Below are 9,150 nucleotides of genomic sequence, written 5' to 3'. Positions count from 1 at the left end.
CCCCTGCCATCACCCCTTCCCTCTAATTGCCCATCACTTTGCGCAAGGAGTGGCAGCACCGGGAGGGTGAAACAGGCAGGCAGAAGCGTGATTATTTTTGATTTTTAAATTGTCTTTTTTAAAAGTCGATGGTTCCTCTTTGCCGTGCTGTGGTTTCACGCGCAGCAGCAGGACGGTGAGGTATTTTTGTAGGTCTTATTCAAGGAGTGTCTATTTAAAACAAACCTCTGGGCTGCCAAGCAAATAGATGTCATCGTTCAGTTAAAAGCATGGGCGGAGGACGGGGCTTGTGGGGAAATGGGTGGGCTGGTGGCAGCCCCTCGAGGCTTCTGGCTGATGGGTGCTGTGAAATCTCTGAGGGTCCTCTGAGCCCGAGTCCCAGCTGAATTCGTATGGAGGGTGGACCCACCATGGTATACGTGGAGGCGGTGCAAGACAAGGGCCTGTGGAGGAGAAAAAATATTTTTTTTGTTGTTGGAAAGGTCCTTAAAGATCATCTCATTCCCCATCTCCCACCAGACCAGGTTGCTCCAAGCCCCCTCCAACTTGGCCTTGAACCCCTCCAGGGATAGAATCATAGAATGGTTTGGGTTGGAAGGGACCTCAAAGATCATCGAGTTCCAACCCCCCTGCTCTGGGCAGGGACACCTCCCACTAGAGCAGGTTGCTCAAAGCCCCATCCAGCCTGGCCTTGAACACTTCCAGGGATGGGGCAGCCACAGCTTCTCTGGGCAACCTGGGCCAGGCTCTCACCACCTTCACAGCTAATAATTTCCCAGGGACCATCCCCAGAATTTTCTGATCTCTGGGGTCCCCACCACCCTCCCGATGCCGGCAGCAGCCCGGTGGCCGCTGCTGACCACCACGGACACACTGGGGATGTCTCTGTTCCCAGGGCTGGGGCCGGGCCCGCGTGGTGCCAGGAGGAAGCTGGCTGCAGCCCAGGTTCCCAGCTTGGCTCGGGGGAGCGGGGCGGGCCGGGGAGCGCGTCAGAGGACGCTCTGCTGCGGGGAGCGGTGCTCTCGCTCTGACCGAAACTGCAGTCACTCCTCACCTGCCGCAGCCACCGCCTTCCCAGACTCTTGCTCTTCCCCGTGTCCCCGCGGGCAGAGACACGACGGGCAGCGGCGTGGGAAGGGACCAGGCCGTCCCGAGCTCGGGCGGGAGGGAGGTGGCAGCTGGGAGTCTCCGAGATGGCCCTGGATGGGGGCTGTAGGCCAGAGTAGGCCTCCCCATGCCCCCATGTCTCTCCTGGGCATATGCCCATCCTCATGGCTCCTGCCTTTTTGGGGGGCATCCCCAACTTGTAGGCTGTCCCCAGCCCTGGGGACGTTCCCAGCCTTCTCCTTGTGTTTTGCAGCTCTCTCTGGCTCGCTGCACGACTTGGGTGTGATGGGTGGGAAAAGCATGTCCAGCTGCTCAGCAAAGGCCTCATTGCCACCGATGCCCACCCTCCCAGGCAGACCAAGACCTTCTGCACCAGGACAGGCTGGGGGTGACCTGCTGGAAAGCAGCTCTGCAGAGAGGGACCTGGGAGTTCTGGTGGACAACAGGTTGCCCATGAGCCAGCAATGTGTGCCCAAGAAGGCCAATGGTCTCCTGGGGTGGAGGGAGGTCATCCTCCCCCTCTGCTCTGCCCTGGGCAGGCCACAGCTGGAGACTGGGACCAGTTCTGGCTCCCCAGTTTAAGAAGGACTAGGAACTGCTGGAGAGAGTCCAGGGGTGGCTGCAAGAATGATGAGGGACTGGAGCATCTCTCTGCTGGGGAAAGGCTGAGGGACCTGGGGCTGTTCAGCTGGAGAAGAGAAGGTTGAGGCGGGATCTCATCGAGGGTGTTCAGCTGGAGAAGAGAAGGTTGAGGCGGGGTCTCATCGAGCAATAGCTAAAGGGTGTGGGGCAAGAGGACAGGGACAGAATCTTCCCAGTGGTGTCCAGTGACAGGACAAGGGACAACAGGCACAAACTGGGACACGGGAAGTTTCATCTGAACATGAGGAAGAACTTCTTTGCTGTGAGGGTTGGAGAGCCCTGGAAGAGGCTGCCCAGAGAGGGTGGGGGGTCTCCTGCTCTGGAGAGATTCCAACCCTCCCTGGACACGACCTTGTGGGACCTATTCTGGGTGACTCTGCTGTGGCCGGGGATTGGGGGAGATGTAGGCTGCCCAGAGAGGGTGGGGGGTCTCCTGTTCTGGAGAGATTCCAACCCCCCCCTGGACACGACCTTGTGGGACCTACTCTGGGTGACTCTGCTGTGGCTGGGGATTGAGGGAGATGATCTCCAGAGGTCCCTGCCAGTCCATGACTGTGGTTCTACTTGCTCTTCTCCCTGTCGAGCACTGGGGCTGAGCTGTGGGCAGCCTCCTCGCTTGCTGTGAGCTGGGGAGGATGAGCCCGGGCAGCCTCGAGCACCGTTGTCTCCTTCCCTGGCAGTCTGAGGGTTGCACAACACGTGGGGGAGAAGTGCATTCATCTCCACCGATCAAAATAGCACGTTTCTTTCACAACCGGCAGCGGGTTCCGCACATGTCCCCCTGCCCGGCCACAGCAGAGCCCCCGCCTCGCTGGCAATGGGCTGCAAGGAAGGAGAGACCCGAGAAAGGGAAGTGGTGCTTTGCTTTCCAACCTAAAAATACTGGCTGTGCTTCCAAAATAATCTCGGTTGAGTGATCTCAGTTGACCCCAGGCTGCCGGCTGGTTCCATTCCCCAATAAATTCAGGCTGAGCTCTGGTCATCTGGATGGAGGAAGGTCTCGGTGGGATCTCTTTGCCGTTGGGAGGTGGGTTTTGGTCCTGAATGGGGTTGTCACAGGAGAAGCCAAGCTGCTGCTGCTGCTTCCTTTTCAAAATGTGAACATGAAAACACTCACAAATTTCAAAGCTGAATACAAAGACCAGAAAAATACTGGTTTTCCAGCCCACCCCAAATCTGACCTTTTATTTGAGCTGTAAGAGAAAACCACCAGCTTCCTCCAGGATGCCCCGGGGTAGATTCCCATGGGTTACACTGGAATGGGGAGCAATCAGTGGGAAGGAAGGGGCTGGTTGTGCTCAGGAGGACCCAGCGTGCCCTTCCCAATGCGTCTGAGCCTTTTTGAAGGATGAATTTAGGGGAATTCAGAGCACTCAACAGGGGAAAGAGCTAGATGGGGAGGATGAAACCCTTTTTCCTGCTGCTGCCCAACATAAACCATAGAGAACGGTCCCCACCAGTCGCACCTTTGGTTGGCTCCACTGAGTAATATGCAAATTTATGTAGAGTGGGACCTCCTGGGACTTATGTTGTGAAGTTATTGACTGTTCTCAGAATGAGCTGTTAGTCATAGAAACGTTGCCATGGCAATTTTGGTGTTGTTGGGGCTCTGGGAGCACGTCAGTGTCCCACGTCACGAGGCTGCCTGAGGCAAGGACAGGGTGGGCTCAACGTTCAGACCCCTGGTCGGGCAGGCAATGCCCTCTTGGCCCCAGGGTGTCTGTGAGTCCACCTGGTCAAGCAGGGGTCAAAGCAGCTCACCCACCCCATATTGCCTGTGCATCTAAAGAGGCTTTGCACCTCATTGTGTCCCTCTTGTCACCGCTTTGCTTTGCGGCGTGGTCCTCCCGTGGTCCCGAAGCACAGCTCGGGCTGGTGCATATGTGGACCCCCTTCCTGGCATCTTCCCCAGCCTGGGAAGTGACCAGTGTGTTTGCAGCTCACGAAACTGAGGACGTTAATGGTCCTTCCCCCAGCTTCCTCTGCTGACTCCGACGCTGAGGTTTCCAAGCACAGCTCGGGCTGGTGCATATGTGGACCCCCTTCCTGGCATCTTCCCCAGCCTGGGAAGTGACCAGTGTGTTTGCAGCTCACGAAACTGAGGACGTTAATGGTCCTTCCCCCACTGGTCAGCTTCCTCTGCTGACTCTGACGCTGAGGTTTCTCTATTATCTCCCCCGGCTTCGGTTTGGGATTCATTTGCAACCATCTCAAATGACTAGCACTTCTGTTCCGGTGCTATTTCCAAATCAGAGAGGCAGTAAGTCTAACCTCCATAATGATGAGTTACTAAAAAGCCTTTGTCACCTCCTTCTGTCCTTGCTATGGACTGAACCACTATCAGGTGCTGTTTGAGGGTCGTGCATCTCCTCCAAGGAGCTTTTGCTAAGCATTTCCATGATGAAACCTGCCCTTCCCCCACTGGTCAGCTTCCTCTGCTGACTCTGACGCTGAGGTTTCTCTATTATCTCCCCCGGCTTCGGTTTGGGATTCATTTGCAACCATCTCAAATGACTAGCACTTCTGTTCCGGTGCTATTTCCAAATCAGAGAGGCAGTAAGTCTAACCTCCATAATGATGAGTTACTAAAAAGCCTTTGTCACCTCCTTCTGTCCTTGCTATGGACTGAACCACTGGCGATGGGACAAGAGGAGACAGCCTCAAGTTGCACCAGAGGAGGTTTAGGATGGATATTAGGAAAAATTCCTTCACCGAAAGGGTTGTCAAGCCTTGGAAGAGGCTGCCCAGGGCAGTGGTGGAGTCACCATCCCTGGAGGGATTTAAAAGCTGGGCAGACGTGGTGCTGAGGGACATGGGTCAGTGGTGGGTTTGTCACTGTTGGGTCGATGGTTGGATGCCGTGATCTGAAGGTCTCTTCCACCCAAGACAATTTCATGATTTTATCAATGAGGTTTTGAGAATTTGGAACTGAAAGGGAAAGAAAGGTCAATCCAGAAGAAAACTGGTGTAAATGAAAGGGAAAGGGAAAGAGAAAGCCCCAAAGGTGAGATTCACTGTGGGCGGCTGCAGTTTAAACCCCCCCCCCCCCAGTTTCAGAGAGTGCCGAAAATAACAGCTTGGTAACTGGGGCTCAGGACTGTGTGCCAGCCTGTGTGCATGCATGCTTGAGCTGTAACTTCCCATATTCTGTTCTGGTATTGTAAGAGTGAGCAAAATAACTCAGTGAAAACACAGCCACTGCCCACCGGTGTTTCGGTGTTTATCTCACTGTGTCTGCACCGATTGACCTCTGCTGAGCTCCTCCGGGTCTCCTTGCTCTGGGACGAGACAGGGTTTTGCTGTGCCTTCTGAAGTGATTTCTTCTTCGGAAAAGGCGGGTTACAACCCCCCCCCCCCAAGTTTCAGAGAGTGCCGAAAATAACAGCTTGGTAACTGGGGCTCAGGACTGTGTGCCAGCCTGTGTGCATGCATGCTTGAGCTGTAACTTCCCATATTCTGTTCTGGTATTGTAAGAGTGAGCAAAATAACTCAGTGAAAACACAGCCACTGCCCACCGGTGTTTCGGTGTTTATCTCACTGTGTCTGCACCGATTGACCTCTGCTGAGCTCCTCCGGGTCTCCTTGCTCTGGGACGAGACAGGGTTTTGCTGTGCCTTCTGAAGTGATTTCTTCTTCGGAAAAGAGAAGTGTAAATTGGTGGTCAGAGAATCCCCTGTGCTTTGGATTTCCTGGAAAAGCAGCTGTCTTCCTGCGGCCAAATCACTGCCGTCACAGGCTTCTCACCCTACAGCCAGCAAGGAAATCTTGGGTGATATCACCCTGCCTTACCATGGGATCTGAAGCCCCTGAGTTCCTCCTCCTTTGCTCTGAATTTGGCTCGTTTCCTTTCTTTGCACTACACTGGGATGCTTCTGCTGTCCTGTCCCCAGCTCATCCCCTCGTCCCCTCCTCACCCCACTGCGTCCGGCTCCAACGGGAACTGCCCCATCCCGGCCCCGATCCCCTCAGGAGGGTCCATGGACAAGCTCCCGCAGCGGGGTGATGGGAGAGAGAGTCATGGGGAAACACACGCAGAAAGGTGTGTCTTAAGCCTGCAATTTTATGCAATTTCGGAGTTTCACTCGGGGCTATGCGGAAGTGCTTATCTCCAATTAGGTTTGCAAAGCTCTCCTCAGGTTAGGGCCTTCTGCCAGGGCGTTTGCTGCCCCTTTTCTCAGCAGCTTGGTGCCTTGGACATTCACCCGGGATGGAGGGGCCTCAGGGTCAAGTTTGGCTTCTAGTGACAAGGATTTGAACCATATTTCCACCTGCCCTGAGTCTTTCTGACCACGTGGCTGAGGGATTGCTGGAACAAGCTGCTTGCGGTCCCTCCTGTCGAAGCAGGTCCATTCTATATAATTCCATATTTATTGGGTATGAGACAATGCGGCTCCCTCCTCCTGGAGATAAGGGTGTTCCTGGGTGCTCCCAGGAGGGCAACCCAACTTTTGGGTCTTGCTCTAATGGCTACCGCATTTGCAGTACAGCTGCTGAGATGGTCAGGGTCGAGAGCAAGGGGGCTACAAGGAGAGGTGAGGGGAGTGGGTCTGTTTTGGGGTGGGGAAGAGATGAAGGAGAGGTCTAACCACAGCCTACAGCAATCTGAGGGCAAGTAGGAGACAGCAGAGTCAGCCTGTTCCTGGTGCCACATGATACCACAACAGGCAACTGGGACAGTTTGGTGGTGGCTGGTACAGGCTGGAGAACTGGAGATGTTTCACAGCCCTGGGGTGGGCGTGCAGAGAGGTGGAAGGCCTCCATCCTTGGAGACAAACAGCCTGCGTGAGGCAAAGCCATGGCCACCCTGCTGTGGTGGTGGGGAGGGTGATGCTCTGAGGACAAGGCTGGACTGGAGCCTCCAGAAGTCCCTTCCCACCAGGACTCCAACCCCTGAGACATCTGCCTGTCCCAGTGTGGCTGTAGGACACTGGGCGTTTTAGAAAGAAAACACCCCCGGTCCCAGTGGGATGTAGACACAGGAGGTGCCAAAGCTGGAGTGTCTAAAACCTGGGATGCTACATGCTGGATGTTTAAAAGACAACCCAAATATTCATGTGGGTTTTAGAGCTCCCAAAAATGCTGCGCTGAAAAGGAATGATTAGCTCAATTTCCATTAAAGAGATGCTGTGCTCCTTAAATTTAAAGCAGACTGTGATCTGTGTAATATTCTGGGTTAATAGTCTTTCATTTTTAAAGAGAATACACTTAAGACCAATAAAAATAGCAGCAGAAGAGACTGGCGAGGTTCATGTCTCCTTCCTGCTTGCACATCCCATATCTTTCTGAAGCCACCCTTATTTTTACCAGCCGGATGCACCAAATCCAAATGATGTGGCCACTTGAAAGGACTTGTCGTTGGTGGCCGAGTCCCAAGGAAACAGGCAGGAAATGGCCCAAATCTGCCAAAGGCAGCCCCGTGTTTTGTGCTGTGTGTCCCCTGCGCTGCCGCACAGCTCCCACTGCAGACTTCGCCGGATTTCAGATTTTGTAAGTAAATCTGTGTGGTGGAAGAGTCTTTTCCAAAACTTAATTAAGTGAATAAGTCTTCGCTCAGGGTCCAGCTGCAAGAGATTTTAAATGCGCAATTCCTAGTTTTCCCTCTGTAAATGTGTCTGTGACTCGTACATGACTCTCTCTAGCAAAGGGTCCTGCCCGAGCTGGCGGGTTTGGGAAGCGAGATAAAAAGCTGCAGTAACGGCAGAGCTTCTTACCGAAGACCTCTTGCTGCAAGAGGGGAGTTTCTTAAGTTCCTGCATGTAACCAACCTGACCCTCACATTTGCTGTATCTGGGATTTACAGGCTGCAGCGAAGCTTCTCTGTGGGGCACTGATCTCAGCGGGATGGGTTTGGTGGGACCAAGCTCGTGCGGTCACTGAGAAGGAGCCGTTGAACCCTGGAGGTTAAATTCAGCAAACACCTTACTTCAGCGGGATGGGTTTGGTGGGACCAAGCTCTTGCAGTCGGTGAGAAGGAGCCGTTGAACCCTGGAGGTTAAATTCAGCAAACACCTTACTGTCTGACTTTTCTAGGATGTTAAAAAAAAAATAAGATGTTCAGACAGAACTGAAATCATCTCTATTTGAAGCAAGCATGTAACCAAGGATGGCATCACATGTCCAAGCAAAACACGGCTCGGACACAGCCACCCTCCAAAGGCAGCACCCCAGCAGCTAAAGCTGCCCCCGTGGATGCTTTTAGGCGTTTTGGCAGTGGGTGACATGTCCTCCTGGGCCAGCGCTGAGGTTTGACACAGCCATTCCTTGGGGCACAGAAGACGCTTTTCTGTTTGCCACCCATCAGCTTCCTGCTCTGTGGGATGCTGCCCGCCCCGTGCGTGTGTGAGCAAGGCAAGGCAGGAGGAGCACTGGGGATGGACGTGGGTACCGGGACGGCCATGGGTACCGGGACAGCCGTGGGTGCCAGGATGGCCGTGGGTGCCTGGATGGCCGTGAGTACCAGGATGGCCGTGGGTACTGGGATGGCTGTTGGGTGCCAGGATGGCTGTGGGTGCCAGGATGGCCGTGGGTGCCTGGATGGCCGTGAGTACCAGGATGGCCGTGGGTGCCTGGATGGCCGTGAGTACCAGGATGGCCGTGGGTGCCTGGATGGCCGTGAGTACCAGGATGGCCGTGGGTGCCTGGATGGCCGTGAGTACCAGGATGGCCGTGGGTGCCTGGATGGCCGTGAGTACCAGGATGGCCGTGGGTGCCTGGATGGCCGTGAGTACCAGGATGGCCGTGGGTGCCTGGATGGCCGTGAGTACCAGGATGGCCGTGGGTGCCTGGATGGCCGTGAGTACCAGGATGGCCGTGGGTGCCTGGATGGCCGTGAGTACCAGGATGGCCGTGGGTGCCTGGATGGCCGTGAGTACCAGGATGGCCGTGGGTGCCTGGATGGCCGTGAGTACCAGGATGGCCGTGGGTGCCTGGATGGCCGTGAGTACCAGGATGGCCGTGGGTGCCTGGATGGCCGTGAGTACCAGGATGGCCGTGGGTGCCTGGATGGCCGTGAGTACCAGGATGGCCGTCGGTACTGGGATGGCTGTTGGGTGCCAGGATGGCTGTTGGGTGCCGGGATGCCCTTGGGAGCCGGGATGCCCGTGGGAAGAGCAGTGGCCCAGCACCTCAGAGCATCCCAGGGCGATGCGATGAGTGGCAGCGCCTGGTCCCGGTTCAAGGCCGAGGCCACGGCGATCTGGGTGCACGGGAGGTGCTTCTCCAGCCCCGCCGTGACACGGGACCGGCCGCGGGGCTCTGCCCGCCCCCGCCGGTACCGCTCGAAGGGCCCCGCTTTGCCTCAAGCAGGTGAATCCCGGTTCCGCCCGGGAGCAGGGTCCGCGGGCCGGTCCCGGGGGCAGGATCCCCGCCGCCCCACGCCCGCACCCCGCTGCGCGGATCCTG

The 9,150-nt window shown here is 55.8% G+C and overlaps 1 protein-coding gene across 1 annotated transcript in view; it reads right to left on the bottom strand.

Annotated features, from left to right (window-relative positions):
- LOC106891131 overlaps positions 1-9,150 on the bottom strand; it is a 99,042-nt gene that overhangs the window by 62,935 nt on the left and 26,957 nt on the right. Inside the window, exon 2 of the mRNA XM_014947446.1 lies at positions 8,207-9,147. Within this exon, the coding sequence (XP_014802932.1) occupies positions 8,207-9,147 (941 nt within the window). The remainder of the gene's footprint in view (positions 1-8,206; positions 9,148-9,150) is intronic.

Source organism: Calidris pugnax, unplaced genomic scaffold, assembly GCF_001431845.1.
Source record: "Calidris pugnax isolate Ruff unplaced genomic scaffold, ASM143184v1 scaffold155, whole genome shotgun sequence".
NCBI classification, from domain to species: Eukaryota; Metazoa; Chordata; class Aves; order Charadriiformes; family Scolopacidae; genus Calidris; species Calidris pugnax.
Note: the sequence above shows the minus strand (reverse complement) of the source record. Positions and strands in the feature narration are given on the sequence as shown.